Genomic DNA, 23,266 nt, shown 5'->3' with positions numbered 1-23,266 from the left:
TGTTCGGTTTCCTTATCGACAGTGTGTCTCTATTGGTTAAATGTGCTTTTACTTCGAATTTTCTTGCCGTTGAAGAGTAGCAGAAGCGGCGCAAAGGTGAGCGCAAGCCCGACGAACCCGAGCAAGCTGCTCGCCCAATCGTAACCCAATCGCTCATACATGGGCTTGGTGGCCAGCGGCAGAAACGCAGCAAACATGTTCTCGCCAAACGCGACCGCCGCGATCGCGCTGGCCGCGAACGCAGGGTAGGCATCCGTCACGTAGATGCTCGCCGAGTTGACCACCACCATGCTCGCAAAGCCGACCAGCGCCAGGCCGACCGCCGCGACGATCCAATGGGGTTGGTGCACGCTCCACCCGTACGCGAACAACCCCCCCGCGAGCGCGATCGGCGTCGCGGGCACGGCGAGGTGCAGGATGGTCTCGGGCGCGGGGGCGCGGGCGTACGCGCGGCACTGGAGAAGGCACGCGGCGAGCCCGAGGACCTGGCCGAGGCCGAGGGCGGCTTGGACGAGGCCGCTGCGGTAGGCGGGCCAGGAAAAGGCGGAGAGGAAGACGAGGGGGATGGACTGCGAGGAGAGGAAGACGAGGCCGAAGGCGAAGGAGGACCATAGCGTAAAGAGCGCGACGGTGAGCTCGGTGGTGAGGAGGAGGAAGGAGCGCGTGGTTGCGGTGCGCAGTTCTGCGAGAGCCGCCTTGGTGGTGGTGGTGGTGGTGGTGGGCGGAGAGGATTCGGCGCTGGCGGCGTCGGAGGAGGGGAAGTATAGCGGGTAGAGGACGGAGCCCCGCGTTTCCTTGAGAAAGAGGAAGACGGCGGGCGTCAAGGCGCCGCAGAGAATGAGCTGGATCCAGAATATCCTTGCATGTGTGTAAGCGGTGGGGTGGTTGTGAGCACGGGGGGAGGGCGGCGCTTACCAGCGCCAGGTGAGCGGCTCGACGACGGCGCCGAGCACGGGGCCCATGGTGACGCCAAAGACGAGGGAGAAGACGTAGAGGGTGAGAGGAAGGGTGCGGTCGCGGCTGTGCGGGAAGAGGTTGGCGGCGATGCCGTCGGCCGCGTTCTGCAGGGTGCCGCCGGCGGCGCCGGCGACGGCGCGGCAGGCGACGAGCGTGGCGAAGTTGGGCGCCAGCGCCTGCGGGGCAAGGAAGATGGTGAAGAGAACATGGCAGGTCTGCAGATGACTCCGTTAGTCAATTTTCCCCGTCCTTGGCATCCATGCAAGATTCCTGTGCATACCAGATACCCCAATCTCACGCCATAGGTGTCCATCAGCGGCAGTGTCGCGAGGGGCACCGCGGCGGCGGCGGCGTTCCAGGCGGTGACGGCGAAGAAGTTGTACTCGATGCTGCTGTCGGCGCCGAGGTGGAAGTCGGCGGAGAGCTCATCTGAGGCGGTGGTGATGGAGGTGGCGTTGAGGCCGACGACGAAGGTGACGACGAGGGCGGTGGACATGACGGACCACTTCTTGCGGCTCGGCCACGAGTACGGGTTGGCGGGATGCGCATCCCACTCTGGCGAGGGGCCATCTCCCATAGTTTTGGACGAGGCAGCGCTTTCATTGACCCAGGTTGAGTTTGTCAAGGAAGCAAGAGTTGGTCGTTTGTCAAGCATTCAACGACATGGAGATGATGCGTCACGTGCTCCACCAAACTTGCAACAATTTATCAACTAACTAGTCATCTCCGGGATTTCCCTCATTGATATCCATTGAACTATCTGTTCCGTTTTTTTTTCCCCCAACCGTCTTCTACGTCACCTAACCCGGACCCGGCATCCCCGCGGAAATACCAGTCTGAGGCTGCCCGGCATACCCTGCCACCAACCGAAAAAGGAAGGCCAGCAGCAAAGCCGAAGATGCCTGTCAAGACGAGTCGATTCACATAAAATGATGTCAATATTGGGAAATGATGAAGTGGTATTTATTACAATATTACCGGATTTATTAGTGGATAGCATCGCCAAGCCGATTCCACCGATGTGACGATTATCCCGTCGTACGGCCAAGCCCCCACGCGCTCCATCTGGCGGGCGGCCCAGACCCCGGCATTACGCAGGAGAATAACAATAATAATGCAAATATAGCAGATTCTGTGGTTCTGGACCTACTAACTACTCTGTCGCTGCCTTGGTATCATTACCCGCAAACAGACCGCGCACCAGCTCCGTGCAGTTCCGACCCGCCCCGACCCGGCCGTAGAACCTCTCGTCGATCCAGCCGAGCCACTCCGGCGCCGCCGCCTCGGGCGTGGCCGAGTGCTCCTGGCCCTCGTACAGCCTCAGGTGGACCTCGTTGCCCGCCTCGCACGCGCGTCGCCACGCCGCGCGCGTCGTCCCCATCAGCACCGTCGTGTCCGCCTCGCCCTGCACCACCAGCACCGGCGCCGGCGACCTGTCCCCCTGCGCCGCGCTGTGCTCCCGCTGCCACGCGCGCATCTGCCCCCTCCCGCGCGCCACGCCCTCCTCGTCGATGATCTCGCTCTTGCTCAGGCCCTTGACCATGGCGAACATGCCGGCGATGCAGACCTGGGCGCGCTCGGCGAGGCGGAGGCGGAGCTGCATGGGCGGCGCGGCGAGGCCGCTCCCGTTGAGGGAGGGCAGGCCGCGGGCGAGGGCAAAGGGGAGGTAGGTGAAGTAGCCGAGCAAAGCGGGGGTGTTGTCGGCGAGGTGGTCGAGGAACATGTCGACGACGTGGGTGGCGGGCGCGAGGGCGACGGTGCCGAGGTACGCGCTGTCGTTGCGGACGAGCGCGCTCTCGGCGAGCTTCCACGCGGCGCCGCCGCCCTGCGAGTGGCCGGCGGCCATCCAGCGGTCGCCGAGCACGTGGCTTCCGAGGGCGCGGCGGGCGGCGCGCACCGAGTGGTACACGTCCTCGAGGTGCGCCCGGTGCGAGAGGTACTTGTGGGTGGTGTAGTTGCTCCCGAGGCCGGCATAGTCGGTGGCGACGACGGCGTAGCCGCGCTGCACCAGCGGCTGCCACGTGCCGTAGTCGTACATGCCCGGCCCGTTGGACGGCGCGCACCCGGCGAACAGCCCGACCGTGCCGTGCGCCCACGCCACCACCGGGAGCCCCCCGCTGCTGTTGTCTCGCGTGCTGCGGGCCTGCGGGAGCGCGACGAACGCGGTGGCGGGCACGACGGAGCCGTCGAGGTCGCGCGAGGTGTACTGCAGCCGGAACAGGCTGGTGCCGGAGCTGACGAGCAGCTTGTCGTTGGCGTCGAGCGTCTCGAACTTGAGCACCTCGCCGGGCGGCAGGCGGGTGGTGAAGTTGGGCGCGGTGGCGTAGAAGGCGTGGTCAAAGTCGAGCCCGACGGAGAGCATGTCGGACGGCAGCGCCTGGCTGACGGCTGATTGGCACTCGTCGCCGCATCCGTATGCCGAGTAGGTGATGCCGGGGAGGATGAAGTTGGCCGCCTGGTTGGTGGCGGCCCCGGGGGTGAAGTTGGCGGCCTTGTCCGGGCCAATCCCAGCGGCGGCGGTAACCAGTTGGATGAGTGTCTTGACGTACATTTTTTGCTATCACTGATGGCTGATGCAGCGTGCTTTATGAGCCGTCCCGGATACTGAGGGTACGCTATTTATAATTGTCACAGTCATGATGACTACCATGATCCAATTGGACGCTTGTTGCTTCCATTCGTCATCAACAGGAGCCAGCTTCCACAGCGAGAATAGCGTCAACCCATCAAGGTTTGCAGAGTGGTTTCTTGATGGGATTAACGGTGAGTTGAAATGAATGATGAGATTATCCGCCGTAACCGATCCCTGCCCACAAGTATAAGTAGGCGGTGCAAAGGTCTAGCGTTGTACTTGTTAACCCGCACATCCGAACCGCTGTCCGCGGCATCACGGAGCTCTCGCGCCCCGAGACTAGAACTACTAGTATCTGGCAAGCGGTGGCCGCAGTTCCATCGAGATCCGTGCCGGAATATCGGAGGCTACAGTGCTAGGTTTGCTAGATGAAATAAATGAATTCAAGTCAGGGTTATTGTGCGGATATTTCATCTTGGGTCACTTGGCCGCGCGGTCAGATTATCGCAACTCATTGATGACGATACCGGACCCTGCAGTTGCACCCCAACTTATGACCAAAGGAATAAAACAGGAGAATTTAACTGATGTCACAAGTAGTAAAGTATATTCAGCGGTCTAGCTATTCTAGTTCCATGTCGTGCTGGCAGTATAAAGACTTGGCAAGTCGGTCGTCAAAGTACCAGGTCAGCATTTATCACCGTGCTTTGGCGACGACAAACACAACTCACCAAGTTGACCCGAACTGTGTAATCCTACACAAGGCATCCCAGTTGACGAACCGCCTCACCTAACCGCAGTGGGTGTAGGAGCTGATGGCGTTGGCGTAGTCGTTGGTGCCGTGGCAGCCGAGCGAAAAGGCCTCGATGCAGCGGAGGCGCGGGGCGGCGCAGGCCTTGTTCTTGTAGAAGGAGATCATCTGGCCGTTGCCGCCCTTCTTGATCATCTTGGCCGAGCGGTACGTCTTGGTGTAGGCGCAGGTGTTGTCGTAGACGTTGCGGCGCTCGACCATCTTGCCGCTGCAGTTGTCGCCCTCGTAGAGCTCGAAGACGGCGGCGCTGCTGAGGGCGGAGAAGAGGGTGATGATGGAGAGGAGCTTCATGGTATCGACGGGTATCTTTGAAGTATACCTTGGAGAAGGGAGATGAGTCTGAGAGTCTGATTCCGTTGAGTGTTGCGGATGTCTGGTTCTCAGGCGATGCAGACGAATATCTCGAGCTTTATATACATCTTCATGCACCGCGCTCGCGGCAATTTCCAATTCTGGGCAACTCTGAGCATCTCGAGAATTTCTTCTCTCTCGGAGACATAATACAAGAACCAACCCTTGGTTCCCTTCTCGAAGGTTGACCTAATCAGGCGGTGATTCGAGAAACGGACGAGCTATGATGCGGCTGACATGCTTGGCCAGCTACAATATGCAGTCAGATTCTTGGCCTTGGGCTCTGCTTCATGTCATGACTTTGAAGATCCTCTGAATTGGGCAGTTCCGATGTCTGGAAGGACGGAGCAGGCGAGACCTCATCCACCTAGCTGGACACACTTGGGCCCGTATGTATGCGGCAACTACCCAAATCGGAGTCGGACGGTCGCTGATCAGATTCGGTTGGAGATATCTGGGGCGTAAAGCTTAGATGAATGGCTTGCGCCACAAATTGACAAGCGGCTTGCCAAGTGCGCCAAGTTCTTCTGTGACCGCCTCGTTGATGCTGCCGCGGTCAGGTACCAGGAAGGTGGTGCAACTAAATTTCCAAAAATGAATAAATTCGGAAAAGAAAGTCATTCCATAAAGAAGCATCTGCCATGGCTATTCTCGTCGCCCGCTTTTTCTTTTAACACTACTACTTTATATCAGCAAGTTCTGAAGACTGGTAGACTTATACTCTGTAACACCTTTCCCAACAAGCTACTACACAATCTGCACAGCGCATCTCCGAATGAGGCATCTACTTTCATCTTTCCATCCCAGTACCATCCTAGCACTCTCGGACACATTTTATCCTGTCTCAGCCATACAAATAGCATTGTGAGGGCTGATTTGATCTTGGCAGGGTTCCACAACTTGTCTCTATTTGCTAGTCCAATTATGCGGGAGGACTCAGCAACGTGGCGCCGCTAAACGCGGGAGGCTGGTATAAGTAGTAATAAACATGGGCGATTTGGCAGGCCACGGATAGGAGATCGACGTCACAGGGACCGAGTTGTGTTGAGCTCAGCCTGATAACTAGACATTTGCCAAGCAAACTGCGACCAGTAAAAGAAAGTGTGCTTGCTCCCTGGCCTTGAGTTGACAAATTATCACGTGCTAAATCCCGGTGTCATCTCCTTTCGTCGTCTGTCATGATCTTCATCTTTCATCTGCGAACATCACACCCGTTCAGGCCGCGTATGCAGCCTCGAGGCGGTCCTTCATCCGACATGCCAGATTAAGTTGCCGAGAGATTCCGCAACCAGGACTCGAGTCCGTTTCAACTAGTGCTTGACTCTGGTCCATTTTCAACTACTGCTTGACTCTGTCCATTTCAACTACTGCTTGACTCCGTCCAGTTCAACTACTGCTTTGGAAATACTTGCCCCAATCCCAACCATGAGAGAAAAGGGGTCGGCCAACCCCGTCGTGATGGTTGTCCAAGGTCTTTTACAACTCCTCCGCGGCTCGGCGCGGCGAGCCTTGCTCTTCCGAGTCGTCCTCGCCATCCTCCTGGTCCCGGTTCTCTACCAGCTGCTCCCCCACGAGGCCAAGATCTTCCTGCTCAGCCAGCCGACGTCCGCGCGGTGCACCGCCGCGCAGCTCAACACCGACTACACCTGCCCGGCCGACTCCGCCGCGCGGCGCCCCGCGATCCCCAACGTGCTGCACCTGGTATACGTGCTGTCCGACCCGGTCGACGGCCACTTCCCGCTGCAGTTCAGCCACTTCCTGTCCGTCTACGCCGCCTGGCACCGCTGGCAACCCGACGCCATCTACCTGCACACCAACGTCGCCGCCAACAGCAGTGCCGTGCGACGCGCCCGCGACGGCGAGTCCGGCCGGTGGGCGCGGCACGTCTTTGCGATGCCCGGGCTGGTGGTCAACGAGGTGGCGGTGCCGACGCACGCGGGCAACGGCGTGCGCATCGCCGGCATGGAGCACCGCTCGGATTTCGTGCGCGTCCAGGCGGTGCACGACCTCGGCGGCGTCTATATTGACATGGACGTGCACTCGCTGAAGGATCTGCGGCCGCTGCGGGAGGCCGGGTACGGCGGCGTGGCGGGGAAGCAGACGGACGGGTGGGTCAACAGCGGCACGTTTATGTCGGAGCCGCGCGGGCGGATGATTTCACTGTGGAGGGAGCGCATGCACGAGACGTACGACGGGTGGTGGACGACGCATAGTAACAAGGCGCTGACGAGGGTCGCGGCGGAGCTGGCGAAGGCAGAGCCGTGCGCGATGCTGACGCTGCGGCCGGCGGCGTTTGCGCCGATGGGGTGGCGCTCGTTCAACACGGAGAGGCTGTTTGCGGAGCACTTTGAGGCGTCGCCGGTGTACTTGGGCGCGGACGGCGGGTTGCCGGAGTACCCGGAGGACTATGAGGAGCCGCGGCACGCGATGACGACGTGGGCGCACGACTGGCGGTGCACGTTTTTGCTGCACGCCTTCTCGCCGAAGAAGGAGAGGAACGGGGTAAAGGACAACGGCATCTCGCCACGCTTTGTGGTGGAGAGGAGGAGCAACTTTGCCCGCGCCGTGTACCCGATGGTGAGGAGCATGTATGCCGAGGGCCTGATAGACAAGCACGATATAGAGATGGATTGGATGTAATGTTAATCAATTTCATTCACCCTAGAGGTCCCTGTCAGAGAGCTATCTGCAACGCTTACTCTGCACTATCCTTTACCGGAAACTTCTTGACCGCCTCGTTCGTCGCAATGATGGCCTCCTCCGCGCCCGCCCAGGTCCTGCGCTCAAAGAACGTCACGTAGAAGCCGTCTTCGCGCAATGTCTTCAGCATGGAGAGGCCAGAAGGCCCTATTGGTAAGAATATTATCAGTACTTCGTCATATGCCAGCCTTTGAATATGAATCACCTACCCGCACCAACAATCGCAACTGTGTTGCATACACTCATTGAAACCGTGTCGCCTCGTTGTACGCAGTAGTTATGCTTTGATGCAGAGGAAGAACCTTCTTCAAATGATTTTTCGTTGTTGGAGTTGGGCCAGTTTACTCGGCAATTCAGGATCCCTCAGCGAGTATACAAAGGAAAGTCAAGGAAAAAAAGCAAACGAGGCTCCGCGCTCACCATCAAGGTCATGCAACATCGGACGATACGGCCAAATGTCCGTATACTTGCTCAATCTGAGCAGATTTCCATCCGTCGCAAATGATTCTGGGATGCAATTACTGCAAGGCTCTATTGCCACACCTGCTACCACCAACATAAAACCCCGCTCACGACCAGCAGACCCAGATATTGGTATCGACGACCTTTCAAAAGCCACGGGTCGAGTTGATATCGGAGTTGGTACGCGAGTTGACGATGACGCTTTTCGCCGCGGCTCGGACGACGAAGCTCTTGACGATGTCAGCGCCGTTGAGGTGGCCGACTCCGGTGCACGAGCGGTAAAGCTGGAGGGCAGGTCTACTCTAGTCAGATAAGTGAGTCGTTGATGTCTGTATGAGTGACAGTTGTTAAATCGAACCCCGAGTGGCGGCCCATGGGATGCGGAAGCCCGTCGGACACTCCATCGCCATTGCCATGTTGTAGAGGGGGCAATAATGCAAGGTTCGATTGTAGTGTGTAACGTTTTATGAATTTGCGACATTTCTCTTCTATCTGGTGCTTCTCGTGAGGCGATGGTTAAAGAGACAGCCGTGGAAGGGATACTCGCCCGCCCATGATGCAGCTTCTTCCGTTTGCTCCGACTGTTGACTAGTTCTGCTGTCGTCTTTGAACTGCGATGCGTAATTTTATACACTCAATTATACTACTTGGCTTGTTGGAGGAATATTTTTCTTGTTCAACCTTTTTTTCTAAAGTAAAGTTTGAATTTAGCCTGCATAAATGTACTTCTGCGATCGGCCCTCCTGTCACCTCAGCGCAGCCCTTGGCCTGAACAAAAGAAAACCACGTGCAACCAGAATGTCTTGGATTCTCCCTGAGCCCATATCATGAGAATATATCTACAAGCCTTGAATTTTAATGCACTGCCAACATTGGAGCGCAGACCTGGCCGCCGCGCACAACAAGGCTAGTTGCGGGCGAAGGAAGGAACGATCCAAGTCGGGCAGACCAACTTCTTCCTTCCTGCCTAGTCAGTTGTCATCTCTACAAAGCTTCATCAACACGCATCCCACGGCATCAATTCTTGACCAACATCATCTTTCACCGTGTCGTATCAGCCAGCTCATCTAAGAATTCATCTCTCTCTCTCCCACCATGGCTGCAGCATCCACCAGCTCGCCCTCCCTCACGCCCACGTCCAGCGCCTTCCGGCCCATCCTACTCTACGACAAGGACGCACCAGCCACCGTCATCGCCTCCGTCGTCACCGCCATCCCTCAGCCCAGTGGCTGGTCCGGTCCAGCCGACTACATTGAGTTCCGCGTGACCTGCGCCTTGCCCTTTTGTCCCGCCAACTCCTTCCCGCCCCAGACCGTCACGCAGCGGCAGGGCTCCGTCTGGGGCGGCCACCATGTCGTCGCGGGCACGATCACGGCTTGGGACTGCCGGCTCGGTAGGAGCGGTGACGATGACGAGGGCGATTACGGCAGTTGCTACACTACCACGCTGCCCCCCACGGGCCGGCCCGTGCCGACGACGGGCAGGTACACGCGGGTCGGCACCTGCGACGTCGACGCCCGCTCGAAAATGATGTTTGTCACGGCGGGATTTAACGAGTATTTCAAGGTCATGCCGGCCGAGACGGGGCCGCCGATTGATCTCCCGAGCGCCATCACCTCTGTCTTGCGCTCGGCGCATTGTCCGAGCAGCGCGTTCCCGACGCCGGGCAAGGTAGAGTCCAAGTCAGCCACTGCAACTTCGACAAACGGAGCATCAAGTACCGAGTCAAGACCAGCTGCTACACCAACCGGTGAAAAATCTAACGCAAACAACATCTCCCGTGCCTTTTCACTACTCCTCAGTATTCCGCCTTTGCTATGGCACTTCGGTAGATGATGTCCTTTACGTCTGCATGTGGCTGTGTATACGTGCGTCCTCCGGCAAATATATGCAAGAGGGGCCGGAAATGGTTACATTATCATTTTTACTGCAATTCTTGACTATAAATATAGCAAAAAAAGAGACCCGTCATTTCAGGCGGGACGGCAGGCAGTGCTCTTACTAACTAGACCATGCCCATCCTTTGCAACCAGTCGGTCGAGATATACAGTTTTCGGAGTAGCTTAGCTTCACAGAGATCTTTGCATTCTTCTCGGTTTCTCTCCAGCCTCTCCTAAAGGGTGCAACCTATGAAGCAGGTATCGGGATCTAGTGTATGGAGAAGCTGCTGGGGCAGTCCACTCGAGGATCGTCATCGAGGTCGAGCCCGAGGCGGAGGAGGCATGGAGCCAGCGCGTGCTGGGCGGCACCGGGTACCGGGACGTCTTGTCCACGTGCACGCCGGGATACCTGAGCCGCGAGGGGCTCGGGCTGCGGATTGCGCATGGGCTGGCTGAGACGGCGGACCGGGAAGCCGCGGCGAGGACGGCAAGAGCGATACCTTGGAGCGCTGGTCTACAGGCGTTTTTGGATGAGCTTCCCCACTGGCGCGAGGATGTGACACTTGCTGGATATCGTATCAGCGGCTTTTGAGCCGCAATGGCAGTGTCGTGGCGTGAGAACTTGTGCGGACCGGGTTGGGTATTAAGAAAACACTTGTAGTTTATGCTCATGATACGAGCAGGGGAATAGCAAAGCGTATGAAACATGAAAGTCTAAAGTTTCTATAGCTCAATTAAACAAACCATTGCTTTTCCTATCAAATAGCCCATCTGCATCAAGCGCTCATTACTCCGGCTTACGACCGACCATGAGGTACATGGGCGTAAACAAATTCTCCCTCGCGCCGGCGACCAGACAGTCCGCGGCATGCGCCAAGCTGTCCGCCGTCTTCTTCGTGCCGGCCGGCGCGATCCCGAGCGCCTCCACCAGCCCTGCCAGGCCGTGCGCGACGGCGCGACCCCAGCGCGTCATCCGCGCCACCGTCCATACATCACCGAGGGACTGGACGAACCTCATCTCGCCGGACACGGGCCAGTACCAGGGCGCCGGGTCCGGACGGGCGGCCATGTCCTCGTGGCGGAGCAGCTCGAAGCCCGCGGCGCGCATGGCGTCGAGCGCCTCGGAGACGCGGCACATGTTGGCGATGCCGTCGCCCTGCTCGATGCCGAGGCGGATCTCGCGGTGGCGCAGGTCGGCGTCGTCGTAGGCGTCGGTCATCAGCCACTCGTAGACGCCAAAGGTGCCGCCGGGCTTGAGCACGCGGAAGACTTCGCGGTAGATGCCCTCGAGGGAGGGCGCGTGCACGGTGGCCTCGATGGCGTAGACGGCGTCGAATGTGCTGTCCGGGAAAGACATTTGCTGCGGCGCGGGGTCAGCTCCCAGTCGGGGAAAGGACGGAGAGGGGGGGGAGGATTCACCATGAAGTCGCCTTTGACAAAGTCCACCTGGGAGGCGAGGCCCTGCTTGGCGGCGTAGCGGGTGCCGCGCTCGATTTGGTAGTCGTTGTTGTTGAGGCCGGTGATGCGGGCGCCGGTGAACTTGGCGATTTCAAAGGCCGGGCCGCCGACGCCGCAGCCGACGTCCAGGACGTGCATGCCCTTTTTGATGTTGATGCTGTGCGCGAGGTAGTGCTCGTGGCGGGCGATAGCTTGTTGGAAGGGCTCGCCGTAGGCGAAGCGGCAGAAGTGGAAGGATTGGCCCCAGGCATACTCGTAGATGTCGGTTACGAGGTTGTAGTAACTGAAAAGTCGGAATGTTACTGTTTGATCATCGGGGGGCGCATTGGGAACCTACTGTCTCGTCAAGGTTGCGTACTCGGCGGTGCGCTCCTGTATTGTGGTCAGCACGTCATGTTTGGTAGGCGACATGGCGGTTAACCACATCATCTTCAGTAGATGATATCGTGGCAATTCCCATCATATCCCTGTTTCGATGGCTTATACGTACAGCTCGCTGCTCAGACGTTTCGTCGACGGCTGTCTTGTTATCCCAGTGCTTGAAGTACTCATCGACAGCAACCTGCTTGGCTTGGCCGCCCTTTGAGAACATGGCGGAGATGCCGCCCTTGGCGTCCGCTGAGTTCCCATGCAAGGCTTTGCTAAAGGCAGCATCGCGGCTGTGGTCCTCGCGCTCGAGGTTGCTGATGGTGGACGACATGATGGAGGAGTGGTGGTATGGAAGGCAGTGTAGGAGGAGGGCTTATGAGAAAAAGAAAGGGCAACAAGAACGAGGAAGGCTGCATTTTATATATTCCAAGTTAAACGAGATGCGAAAGCCCCCTTTGCGCCCGGCGCATTAGGCCGTGCTACTCTTCCATACTCTTACTGAACCTCTGATGGAGCTCAAGGGTATGTTGCATCAGCCCCCTGAACCTCGAAACGCGTATTTGGGCAAATAGTACCCGCATAGTAAGTCTAGTCGAGATAAGTCCGTCCAAGCCGGACGAATAAACAAAGAATAAATCAGCCACATCTCTCTGTCGATCAAGGAGATGCCTGGTCAGAGAGGATTCAGAAGTTTGACAACATATAATTGGGTGGAGTTGCGCTCAGCCTATGTACTATGGTCCACCAATGGAGTTTTTCGAATACGACTACGAATACTCTTTATACTCTTTCAGGGCGCCAATTCCTGGTTCACGGCCCTGACTTGACTATTTTGGGGGTCATTCCAAGTTTTAGGCTTTTCCCAAGCTTGATGGCTGCTTCATCGTGCTTCATCTCATTTCCAAGTCGAGGCTTTGACGCATGACGCTACTGTGCTGTGGACAGGCTGCCCGTATTCGAGATTCTCCATGTCACTTCTCATACCTCTTGGCTTGAATCTTTTTGACCCAAAGAGGATATTGACAGGCAGTTGTCAAGTCGATTAATTAGGCGCTGACATAACCACATGCCTGATAACTGCTTCCCCTTGGTAAATACAAAATAGAGGGGATGTGTAAGTGTACGGCGACGAATAGCAGACGGTATTATGACATCTCGTCAATGTAGCCACTATAATCAGCATGAATGTCCCAACGTTCCCCCCAATCTCGGAGGCATGACATCCTCGCGTCGCGCGGTATAGTTTCGTAGCGCCCCCATGTGTCGGAGTCAGTCGTTCAAGCCATTGGACCGAGCATCTTTTAGCCAGATGGCGGGTGCATCTTTGGATGCCGCGACCTTGGAAAAATCTTAAAATAATGAGATATTTCTGTAACGAGTAATAGAGTCGCTTGGCAGGGTCAAAGATGGTTCCCCCAAAGTATTAGATGCTGATGTACCTAGGTAAGTGACTGAAGGTTTTGTGGAAGGCATACACAATACATAGCTGTCGACTGCTAAACTTAGAGCTATGTATGTATGTATGTATGTATGTATGTATGTACCACCTTTGTCTGTAGGGACATGTCGCTGGAATGTTGCGTCTGCATTTTCCACGAGCTTCGCTAAACTTTTAAAATTCTAGAAAAATGAAGCGGTCTATTAAATTTCAAAGAAAGCATACTCTTTCATTATTTAACATTCTATCCAACTAATCCTATGGATAAATACAGTTATGAATGGTATGGTATTCGTACCTTACTCAGGTAACTAGCGGCCAGCCACTTTAGCTGCTGGTGTGGGGGCGCGTCATGGTTGCTAGGCGAAACGCGGTAACGAAGGTACTAACAACTAACAAGACCGCTCAACGCGTCCAAAGTGTTTCCGCCTCCAATCAATCCCGTCTTGTCAAGCACGTCTATCCATATATCGAATTGGCTTGATTCTCCTCACCCCTCTCCTTCAATGCAACGTCATGATTTGCAATAATCATGCCGCTTCAAAAATCCTATTCCGACAGTCGAGGAATAACAAAGGCAAGTCATGAATCCTCCAATACCCTTCCCCTCGCCGCCGTCTCTGACCGTCATTCCTAACAGCATAATCGATCACCATGGCAAAGATCACATAGCCACCCAAACGGCTACCACACTCCAAAGCCCAAACCCCCGATTCCCGCATCCGAAGCCACAAAAACGAAACTCGGCAAGTTTCGCTACGAGGCTCAGGCCGACGACGATTCACTTCAAGTTAGCCACGCCGCCGACCAGCTGCAGTCCAGGCCAGCCCACGCCGACCAGTCAACACCTGTCACGAGATTAAACTGGCGCGATCTGGAGCCTCTCTCCAATGCAGAAGACACCGACAAGGACGCCTCCCCCAATGACCGCATTCTCTGGGACAACAAGCAAGCCAGCAGCTATGGCTCCGGCCTGTCACCAATGCTCGGCCGCAAGGGCAAGAAGCGTGCCAGAAGCTCGTCTCCGATTTCCTCACCCGCTGCCGATAAGCCAAGCGCCCCTGCCGTCAACATCAAGAGACTGACAAACGCCTTGCGCTCCCCAAACCCCGACCCGACGTTGGAGCTCTGGGACAGGTTCTCTCTCGCCAGTCCCGCCAACCAAAAAACTCCAATCGCACATCCCGCCCTCGCCCAGCTCATGGTCTCCTCTTCTCCCCAGCCGAATAAACAAACCGTGTCGCAACCTGGACGCCTCAACATGCGTCGTGTTGTTAGCTGTGGCCTCAATTGGCCCAAGCGAAGAAAGCTCGAAAAGTCCAAGTCCGGCAGTCAGCTTGCCAGAGACCAGCGCGACCTCGAAGCGGCCTCCAAATCGTCACTCGTATCTGCTCTCCTGAGTACAGTCACCAGCAGTATACAGCAGGACAGTTTCAGTGATGCCCATCATTCTGTCGAGTCGCCGTCAGCAAATAGAAGAAGCCAGGTTCAGATAGGGGAACCTCCTGCCTACGTCCCCTGCAAAGCGGATGGCGAAGAAGCTTCCAGAGATTCCTCGGACTACGGCGATGATGAATTTGACGATGACGCACTTATCGAACTCGAATTAACCACCACCACTGCCCCTGCGACACAGGCTACTCCGATAAAGCCGAAAGCGGGCATGCCCTCCGCTGCCATGCCAACGAGCCCAGCATCGGATGACTTTGGCGATGTAGACGATGAGCTGTTCGATAACGAAGAGCTAGTCAGGCTATCACAGAAACCAGTCCTATCTGCGGCGTCAACCAAGCCTGCTGCCATCCAAAAGAAGCCAGCCGCAGCCCTGAAAAACCCGGATGACGAATTCGACGATGATTTCGCCGAAGATATAGATTTTGAGGCTGTCGAGTTGGAAGCGACACAATCATTCCAACGGGCCAAAGCCGATGCTGGCGTAAGTCACAGCTGCGCCCTTATAATTTCTGTTGCTAAGTGGAAGAGTAGCGCACCAAAAAAGACAAGACCATCCAACGATATTTAATAACCAGCGTACTGGATGGCGAATACATCGACCAGTATAACGTGACCCGGCCTGAGAAGGTAAGTTTCCTCACCTCTGCGTCAATGTTTGCCACTAATACTTGTAGATCCTCTTGATCAAGGCAGATAACTCTCAAGTGACACGCCAAGTTCAACTCCGCGGCGCATGGTACGACACGCCGGCTCACGCCAAGTCGTACGTACATATCATTGGGGACTTTTCTGCCAAAGGACAATGTGCTGTGGACGACGCACACAACCTCCTTATTCTTCACCCCGACCAACTTGTCTCCGCTACCGTGGTTGCCGACTCGTTTGGCTGCATGCGCCGTGCCGTTCTGCAAGACCGAGTCAAAGCTACCAGTGAGGCGTCCGCGCCCCTGGTATATGGAACAATGCTCCACGAAATCTTCCAAGACGCTCTCCTTGCGAATCGATGGGACCTTCCCTTCCTTCACCAGTTGATTGAGAAGATTACAGAGAAGCACGTCGAAGAGCTGTACACCATCAAGGTCGGGCTGCCCAGCGCACGCGAGCACCTCCAGTCTAAAATGATGGAACTAAGTTACTGGGCAAAGTCATTTGTTTCTTCGCACCCCAATGTAAGTACGCTTGTCTTGCACCAATTCTTTTCCTAATGCATAGTAGAACGATGCTGTTGTGGAAGATCGAAACGGCAAAAAGGCTACCATGGCTGTCACGAAATTACTCGACGTCGAGGAGCATGTCTGGTCGCCAATGTACGGCCTCAAAGGCAACATTGACGCAACTGTTGAGGTAAACATGATGGATGGCAAGCAATCGCGAACATTAACGGTCCCATTCGAAGTCAAAACCGGTCGCAATGCAAGCAGCAGCCATATGGCACAGACCGCGCTCTACACCTTGTTACTATCTGATCGTTATGACATTGACATTGCCTATGGTGTGCTCTACTACATGGAGACCTCCAAGACGATGAGAATCCCCGCCGTCCGACATGAGCTTCGACACATGATTATGCAAAGAAACCAGCTTGCCTGCTACATTCGCGAACGTAGCGTTCAGCTACCACCAATGCTGAAAAGCAAGCATATGTGCGGCCGGTGCTATGCAAAGCCATCCTGCTTTGTATATCATCGCCTAGCAGATAACGGCGATGGCGAATCCAGCGGAATGGATGAGAAATTTGACGAGCTTGTGCAGCATCTCACTCCACGCCACCAAGATTTTTTTGTCAAGTGGGAGAACTTACTTACGATGGAGGAAAAGGAAAGCCAAAAGACGAAACGAGAATTGTGGACAATGACTAGCAATGAGCGAGAAAAGAAGTCGCGATGCTTTGCCGATGTCATTATCGAAGAGGGATCTGCTTCGGAAGACTCTGACACGCCACGTATCAACCGCTTTCACTACACTTTTATCAAGAGAAAGCCTGAGCCGGGCTTCTCCTTTCTAGAATCCGAGATTGGCGTTGGCGAGCCGGTTGTGGTGTCCGATGAGGAGGGTCATTTCGCCCTAGCAATTGGCTACGTCACAGCATCTCGCAAGCAGAGAATCAGTGTCGCTGTTGACAGGCGGCTGCACAACAGTCGCATTCGCCAGCCCGGCTTTGACGAGCTCGATAATCAAGTATTTGCCAGCATCATGGAGGTCGCTCCGGAAGGGGCCTCTGTGGAGCAGAGTCAAGGCCGAATTAAAGAGGCGCCGATACGATATCGCCTCGACCAAGACGAATTCAGCAACGGAATGGCGACTGTGAGGAACAACATCGTACAGATCATGAACAATCAGTTCCCCGAAGCAAGGCGCATTAGAGAGCTTGTCGTCGACCTTGAAGCCCCTCGATTCAAGTACATTCCGACGCAGTACACCGTCTCTGATCGAGAAAGCTTGAACGTCGATCAGAAGAAGGCGATCGAAAAGGTCATGAGTGCACAGGACTACGCTCTAGTCTTGGGCATGCCAGGAACGGGAAAGACCACAACAATTGCTCACATTATTCGGGCTCTCACTTCCCAGGGCAAGAGTGTGCTGCTTACATCGCACACCCACACGGCTGTGGACAACATTTTGTTGAAGCTCAAATCTGACAAAATGAGGATTTTGCGACTCGGAGCGCCAGCCAAGGTTCACCCCGAAGTGCAAGAATTTGCGACTCTTGCAGGTCAGCCCATGAAAACCTTTGACGAGATCAAGGAAGCTTGGCACGATAGCCCAATCGTGGCAACAACCTGTTTGGGCATCAATCATCCTGTATTTCAGGAGCGCGCTTTCGACTACTGTATTGTCGATGAAGCTTCTCAAATTACTCTTCCCATTTGCGCAGGACCGATCCGCATGGCTAAGACATTTGTGCTTGTTGGAGACCACAACCAGCTTCCACCGGTTGTAAAGAATGAAACGGCACGCCAGGGTGGTCTTGATGTGAGCCTGTTTAAGTTGCTCTCAGACGCACATCCCGACTCTGTTGTCAACCTAGCACATCAATACCGAATGTGTGAAGACATTATGACGCTAAGCAATACCTTGATCTACGACGGCAAACTTATCTGTGGCACAGAACAGCTGCGAAAGAAGAAGCTTCATGTTCCAAATATGAGGGCCCTGACACAGCGACACCACAACGCCTCAACCGTGCTCCTTCCTGGAACTCCTCGGTCATTTTGCAAAGGGCCTGCCCCGTCCCAATGCTGGCTGTATGATCTTCTGGAAAGTGAAGCGCGAGTCCGTTTTGTCAATACTGATGCTATTCAACCCGCTGCTCGCGAAGAGGCGCATGGAAAACGCATCGTCAACTCGGCGGAGATTCGGATTGTTTCACAGTTGGTTGAGAGTCTTATAACTGTTGGCATTCCCGCGAGCGAGGTCGGCGTCATGACTCACTACAGATCACAGCTGTTTTTGTTGAAGGACAGATTAAAGGGCTATCCTGGAGTGGAGATGCATACCACCGATCGATTTCAAGGCCGGGATAAAGAGGTTATCGTTTTGAGTTTGGTGCGCAGCAACGACGCATGCAATATTGGCGATTTACTACGTGACTGGCGGCGAATCAACGTTGCTTTTACCCGCGCCAAAACTAAGCTTCTTGTAATCGGCAGCAAGAGCACACTGAGCGGCAGCAATGTCAGCAACAAGGAGAACATGCTCAGTCGCTTCGTGGCACTGATGGAGCAGCGCGACTGGATCTACAATCTACCTGCCGATACGCTTGACAGTCATTATTTCGAAGAACTTGGCACCCAGGCAACAAGCATGGGTGGCACACAGGCCGTGTCGCCGCACATTCACAAAAGGAAGTCACCAAGTGCCAAAAGGTCAACAACAATGGCACCCGGGAAGGAGAACCGGCGTCCGTCGCCCAGAAAGGCGCGGATTGGCGAGAGAACGTTGCTCAAGGATAGGCTGATCACAAGGGATATCATTAATGAGATGACGAATGGAGCGTATTGAAGCATTTGTATCGGTGTTTTTGTCATGATTGTTTTCCGGAGTTTACTCTACTCGTTGTCTTTGGGATTAGCACCAGTATTGGAGTATTCAATTTTGGGCATATATAGTGTTGGTTTTCTCGGTGGCATTGTTTGGAATATCAGAACTGATAGGGTATACATTGTAACAGACAGGAGCACGATTTCTTCCAAGTTGGTGCCACCGGACTTGTATGTGATGTTTTACATGCTAAATTGGTCATCGAATCTGCATCGCTGTTAGCAACTGCTAGTCTTCTCTCTCGGCATTCGTTATAGAGAAGCGTACCCTTGCTCGCCCACAATGAGTTTTGTGTACTTTTCCATCTCCTCGAGCTGCACAACGCAGCCCGTCAGACTCTGGTTGTACGAGAAGCAGTAAATGTCGCTCCACCTGCGATGTGCCGCGTCGGCGACCTCGTCGCGCTCTGCCGCCGCCGCTGCAGCTTCCTCGGCGGCGTCAGACCCCACGAGCAGGGCCTTGCGCGCCGCAGCAGCGCTGGGGAGGTACCGCGGCACGCGCCGGCGAGCGCGCAGCGCACCAGCTAAGACATACAGCGTAGCGAGCACCGCGGCGACGGCATCGCGGCGCAGCGGCAGCAGCCGTGCCTCGGCCCCGCCTGCGTCCCCTGCTCCTCCGCCGTGGTGGCGCAGGGCGGCCTGCCGCGCGGCGATGAGGTGGTCGAGGAAGCGCTCGCAGGCCTCTGCGAGCGCGGACCACGGGAGGGGGTCGAAGCGGGCGCGCAGGCGGGGCTCGTGGCGGGTGAGAACGAGCAGCTGGCGGACGCTCGGCGGGGGAGGGGGGCCGCCGGTCGTCGAAGTCGACGTAGGTGGCGAGGGCGCTGCGGTAGGTAACGCTCAGGAAGAAGAGCATGGCGGAGAGCGCGGCGCGCAGCTCGTGGCGCGCGACAAAGGGCCACAGCGCCCAGTTGACGAGCATCGGCGCGGCGGTGCCGACGAAGAAGGCGAGGCCTCTGCAGGCGGCGTCAGCGGCAGTGGGGGTGGTGGTGGTGTCGTTGAGGAGGCTGAGCGAGACGACGGTAAAGGACAGGCTGCCGACCAGGCCGGAGCGCGGGTGGGAGCTGAGCGCGTATCGGTAGAGCATAGGTAGCATGTAGACGGCGGCAAAGGCGGCCACGACGAGGGGGTTCCCGCCGCCCGCGGCGTGTGCGGCCCCGGCCCAGACAGCACCGAGGACGGCGAGACACGACCGGTTGAGCAGGTCCTGGAGGTTGCCGCCGACACGCGGGTGCATGACGACCCAGCTCATGGCGACGGCCCACCACGCGTCGTACCGATCCCACCACCGCTTGCTGCTGTCGAGGTACGACGGCACGGCGAGCAGCGAGATCACCAAGCACGCCTTGAGCGCATACTTGCTCTCGGGGCCCTGCAGCCGATACAGGCCGCGCCAGATCTGGTACCTCACTTTTGTTTTGCTACCGCCGCCGCCGCTTGGTTTTGCGTCACTGCTGTTCGTGGGCCGTCCGGTCCCGGATGCGTTGGATGTTTCGGGCCGCAGCTGGGTATCATCAGCCCCCGCACTGGTTGACGTGCGTCCCGCGGGCTCGTGCGCGCGGGATTTGATCGTATCCAACAGTCGAGCAATGTCGCCAAAGGTGGCATCGTACGAGCCCGCGACGACGCCGCCTCGGTCGTGCCGGATCTGAGCATTTGTCCGGTAGATGGCCTTAGGCAGGGGGTAGGACGGCAGTTGAAGGCGCGGCCACTGGGGCGCTGTCTGCATCTCGCTCACATGGTGGAGGAGGAGCTGCACGGCTGCGGCGGCTTCGCGGACGTGTCGCGCGAACACAAACAGCTGCGCAATTTCAGAGTCGTAGACTGCAGAGTCAGGGAGACTACCGGACTGCAGTAGCGAGGACTCTACCGTGTCGAAAGTGGCAATTGTCTGCCCAAGGTGGATTTCCAAGGCTGCAGTGGCAGACGAGGCGTCTGGGGACGGGCCGATTGACCTTCTGTGGCCCGAGAGGTCCATCAGCGCTGCGTCACATCTGAGAACGCCCTCTCGCATACAGACAACAAGATCCTTTGTTGGTTTTGCTAGCGTTCTCATCACATTGTCTGCGTGTCCATCCCCGTCGTTGTCGCCGTGTTCCTGGTTCTTCTCGTTGTCGTCCATGGTAATGTTCTGCGGTTCGTCCAGGAGAGTCGTCTCGGTATCCATGGATAGCAGGGCGCGTAATACGGCTTGTATCAAGTTACGCAGCTCAATTACATCTTTCGGCTGAAATCTTGAGATTGTGGTGTCAATAACCATGTCGCGATATGCTTCCGACAAATCAACAAATGATTTTGATAGCTGCCTCCGAAGCCTGACATCTCTTGATTGGGGTCTTCTCAGGGCTTCTCCCACAAGTCCGAATGCCCGATGCAATGTCAGTGCAAGCGGCCGAGCCCCTCCATCAGGCCAAATCAGACAGTTGACTGTGAGTGCAATGGCTTGGCCCAGGAGAAAGGAAACGGCATAGCTTCGTAGTTTTGGCCAGGGGATGATGGTGCTATGCGTCTCAGAAAGTGTCGTATGAATGACAGCAATGCCAGCCGTCAAGACTGCCTGGTAAAATCTGACAAAGAATGCGCGAACCCAGGCAAGGCCAGAGATGAACAGCAGGAGGAATAGAGCCAAGACTCCGCCATATCCAGCGCTGGCCGCGAGTGTCGATGTCGATAAAAGCAGCGCCAGAGCACCCCATGCTATTCCAAACGCGGTACCCAGGACTGTGAATGTGACGCCGTCAAGTTGAGCTCCGACAGTTCGCGCAGGGTGGTTGAGAACGACGGATACTGCCACAATGTAGTGTTGGCGGCCTAGCCAGTGACGAATAACAGGCACAAGGCAGAGAACATACGCAATAAAATACGCCAGAAACACTTTAAGCAGTTTAATGCCTGCTTGTGTTGTGAAAGCACGTTGAACCACAATTTTAAACTCGCGCCACTGGTTTGGGAGGAAATGCTTGATCGTGAGAGGATTATACTGATCAAAAGCAGCAGGCAAGGTGGCCTTGAGCTCCTCAAGACCCCCTTCGGAAGGTAGATGTGGTGCTTTGAGAAAGACGGCATCAAAAAATCCGTCTCGCACCTCGCGAACGCCATATGTATCGGAGCCGTGGTCTTCCTGCATAGGCAGCAAGTTGTTCAGCTTGAGAAGACTAGTTGTGGAGCTCGTTCGACTCCCAAGACGGGGTCGACTGCTGCGAAGGCCTAGTCTTTTGGGTGTTATAGGTGAGGCAGGTGGAGATTTCCGCGAGCTGTCCTGTTCATCCGAGCTCGACGATTGCAGGGGTGAGCAGGTGAGGTGAGGCCGTGCCGGGACCTTGACCCTGACTGACGCACCGCTAACTGGTTCATCTTGAGGCACTAGCGGGCTTCTCGTCATCCTAGAGGAGCTGCGTCACCGACAAACGACTGGGTTTAGAGTATACGCGCGCAACCCATTGAAACGCTTCCATAGACCATGGTGGCAGTCGTGATTTGGACTGGAGACGAGTATCGACTTTCTGGAGAAGGTTCCGGAGAACTGAGCTGCGGGGAAGCCGATATGCACCTTGGCAAGCCTCCAGATCAGCGCATTGTGCAGTAGTGGCAACTGATGGTCAGATGGCGCTTGCAGCGTAACCAATCCAAGTCCAAGAAGTACAATTTTTGACGCAATCAACCAGTTTTGGCGCCAGAAACTGGTTAACTGGGTGTGAAGCTGGCAAGTGGGTCTGGAGTTGAAATCAAGGCGGCTGATTGGGACGAAACTATGCACGTGACTTGATGGGCCAGGTCTCTCCCCAAGGCGCCGCGATGACCCAGCGAAGAGTTGAGCCATTCAATCAACCCGAATTCGCAGTCAAAACTCCAGCCATTGACGCTCCAAATCGGTGTCTCGAAATCCCAGTGACACCGAGAAAGCACATCCTCCGAAGCACATCCACATCCTACGATGGCCATCCTCCGTCACTCGATAGCGCCGCTTCGGGCGGTCCGGTGCGCTCGCCAGCCCGTCGCCGCCGTGCGAAGCTTCTCCGTCACCGCCAACCGACGCGGCGGCGGCCACGGCAACGAGTCGCAGTTCGAGCCCCCCAGCGGCTGGCTCTGGGGCATCAAGCCCGGCGAGAAGCCCGAACCCGAGGGTTGGGAGTGGCCCATGTACATCTTTTGCGGCAGCCTGGTCGTTGCCGGCGTCGCCCTTGCCTTCAAGCCCGACACTAGGTGAGTTTTCACGAGGGTTTCGAGACGACTTGACACCGCGCTCTTGGCTGGGAAGGATAATTCGGGAATTTCTGCCCTCTTTGCGGGGTCGCAGTCTTGATGGAAGGGGCGCGGTGTGGGGAGGCGTGGCGAACCCTGCGTCATTTTGGCCAGACTCGTATGACAGTTGCTAACCATTTACACAGCGTCTCTACCTGGGCTCTCGAGGAGGCTCGCAGAAGATTAGAGGCTGAGGGTGTCCTGCCTGACCCCACGGCATCTCAGAACAAGAAGTGAGAGTTGCGTATGCGCGTCTAGAGGAGGACATGGCATTGAGTTGAGGAATAGAGGCAGCTACGATCCCAGATCGAGCTGGGCCGGACGCTGCCACAACACTGTATATGATTTCAAGCTTGTTGTTTTCTTTCGTATTGCGAAGACTTAAATTCCATCAATGGTTTCAGATAGAATCATGATTCTTAACAGCAAATTCCTGGGCCGTTCCTTCTCGACCCGAAGCCTGTAGACCAGCTCAGCTTTAATTTCAGTCTATTGCTAATAACCACGTCTATGTACAGCTTTGCTTTTTCTCAC

At 56.1% G+C, this 23,266-nt stretch overlaps 10 protein-coding genes across 10 annotated transcripts; 5 read left to right on the top strand and 5 right to left on the bottom strand.

Moving 5' to 3' along the window:
• Positions 1–29: 29 nt before the first annotated feature.
• On the bottom strand, positions 30–1,534 carry ISF_04576 (multidrug transporter; the record flags this gene model as incomplete). The annotated part of the gene is made up of 3 exons (XM_018848182.1): positions 30–858; positions 916–1,172; positions 1,238–1,534. The coding sequence occupies 3 exons, from the start codon at positions 1,532–1,534 to the stop codon at positions 30–32; spliced, it is 1,383 nt and encodes a 460-aa protein (XP_018704516.1).
• A 576-nt stretch (positions 1,535–2,110) lies between these two features.
• On the bottom strand, positions 2,111–3,508 carry ISF_04575 (hypothetical protein; the record flags this gene model as incomplete). Its single annotated transcript, XM_018848181.1, has 1 exon — positions 2,111–3,508. The coding sequence occupies one exon, from the start codon at positions 3,506–3,508 to the stop codon at positions 2,111–2,113; it is 1,398 nt and encodes a 465-aa protein (XP_018704515.1).
• An 811-nt stretch (positions 3,509–4,319) lies between these two features.
• ISF_04574 (hypothetical protein) lies at positions 4,320–4,631 on the bottom strand (the record flags this gene model as incomplete). Its single annotated transcript, XM_018848180.1, has 1 exon — positions 4,320–4,631. The coding sequence occupies one exon, from the start codon at positions 4,629–4,631 to the stop codon at positions 4,320–4,322; it is 312 nt and encodes a 103-aa protein (XP_018704514.1).
• A 1,485-nt stretch (positions 4,632–6,116) lies between these two features.
• On the top strand, positions 6,117–7,331 carry ISF_04573 (glycosyl transferase; the record flags this gene model as incomplete). The annotated part of the gene is made up of 1 exon (XM_018848179.1): positions 6,117–7,331. The coding sequence occupies one exon, from the start codon at positions 6,117–6,119 to the stop codon at positions 7,329–7,331; it is 1,215 nt and encodes a 404-aa protein (XP_018704513.1).
• Positions 7,332–7,903: 572 nt separating this feature from the next.
• Positions 7,904–8,167, top strand: ISF_04572 (hypothetical protein; the record flags this gene model as incomplete). The annotated part of the gene is made up of 1 exon (XM_018848178.1): positions 7,904–8,167. One exon carries the CDS (start codon positions 7,904–7,906, stop codon positions 8,165–8,167), a length of 264 nt encoding a protein of 87 aa, XP_018704512.1.
• A 781-nt stretch (positions 8,168–8,948) lies between these two features.
• On the top strand, positions 8,949–10,325 carry ISF_04571 (hypothetical protein; the record flags this gene model as incomplete). Its single annotated transcript, XM_018848177.1, has 2 exons — positions 8,949–9,681; positions 10,006–10,325. 2 exons carry the CDS (start codon positions 8,949–8,951, stop codon positions 10,323–10,325), a joined length of 1,053 nt encoding a protein of 350 aa, XP_018704511.1.
• A 195-nt stretch (positions 10,326–10,520) lies between these two features.
• ISF_04570 (Sterol methyltransferase) lies at positions 10,521–11,891 on the bottom strand (the record flags this gene model as incomplete). The annotated part of the gene is made up of 4 exons (XM_018848176.1): positions 10,521–11,093; positions 11,153–11,474; positions 11,529–11,563; positions 11,682–11,891. 4 exons carry the CDS (start codon positions 11,889–11,891, stop codon positions 10,521–10,523), a joined length of 1,140 nt encoding a protein of 379 aa, XP_018704510.1.
• A 1,691-nt stretch (positions 11,892–13,582) lies between these two features.
• On the top strand, positions 13,583–18,455 carry ISF_04569 (DNA replication factor Dna2; the record flags this gene model as incomplete). The annotated part of the gene is made up of 5 exons (XM_018848175.1): positions 13,583–13,624; positions 13,699–14,934; positions 14,985–15,080; positions 15,128–15,622; positions 15,669–18,455. The coding sequence occupies 5 exons, from the start codon at positions 13,583–13,585 to the stop codon at positions 18,453–18,455; spliced, it is 4,656 nt and encodes a 1,551-aa protein (XP_018704509.1).
• Positions 18,456–18,676: 221 nt separating this feature from the next.
• On the bottom strand, positions 18,677–20,750 carry ISF_04568 (Brefeldin A-sensitivity protein 4; the record flags this gene model as incomplete). The annotated part of the gene is made up of 3 exons (XM_018848174.1): positions 18,677–18,701; positions 18,762–19,132; positions 19,191–20,750. 3 exons carry the CDS (start codon positions 20,748–20,750, stop codon positions 18,677–18,679), a joined length of 1,956 nt encoding a protein of 651 aa, XP_018704508.1.
• A 1,674-nt stretch (positions 20,751–22,424) lies between these two features.
• Positions 22,425–22,969, top strand: ISF_04567 (NADH:ubiquinone oxidoreductase 11.6kD subunit; the record flags this gene model as incomplete). Its single annotated transcript, XM_018848173.1, has 2 exons — positions 22,425–22,693; positions 22,879–22,969. 2 exons carry the CDS (start codon positions 22,425–22,427, stop codon positions 22,967–22,969), a joined length of 360 nt encoding a protein of 119 aa, XP_018704507.1.
• Positions 22,970–23,266: the final 297 nt, after the last annotated feature.

Source organism: Cordyceps fumosorosea (genome assembly GCF_001636725.1).
Source record: "Cordyceps fumosorosea ARSEF 2679 chromosome Unknown scaffold_10, whole genome shotgun sequence".
Classification (NCBI taxonomy): Eukaryota; Fungi; Ascomycota; class Sordariomycetes; order Hypocreales; family Cordycipitaceae; genus Cordyceps; species Cordyceps fumosorosea.
This window is presented reverse-complemented; position numbering and strand designations above follow the sequence as displayed.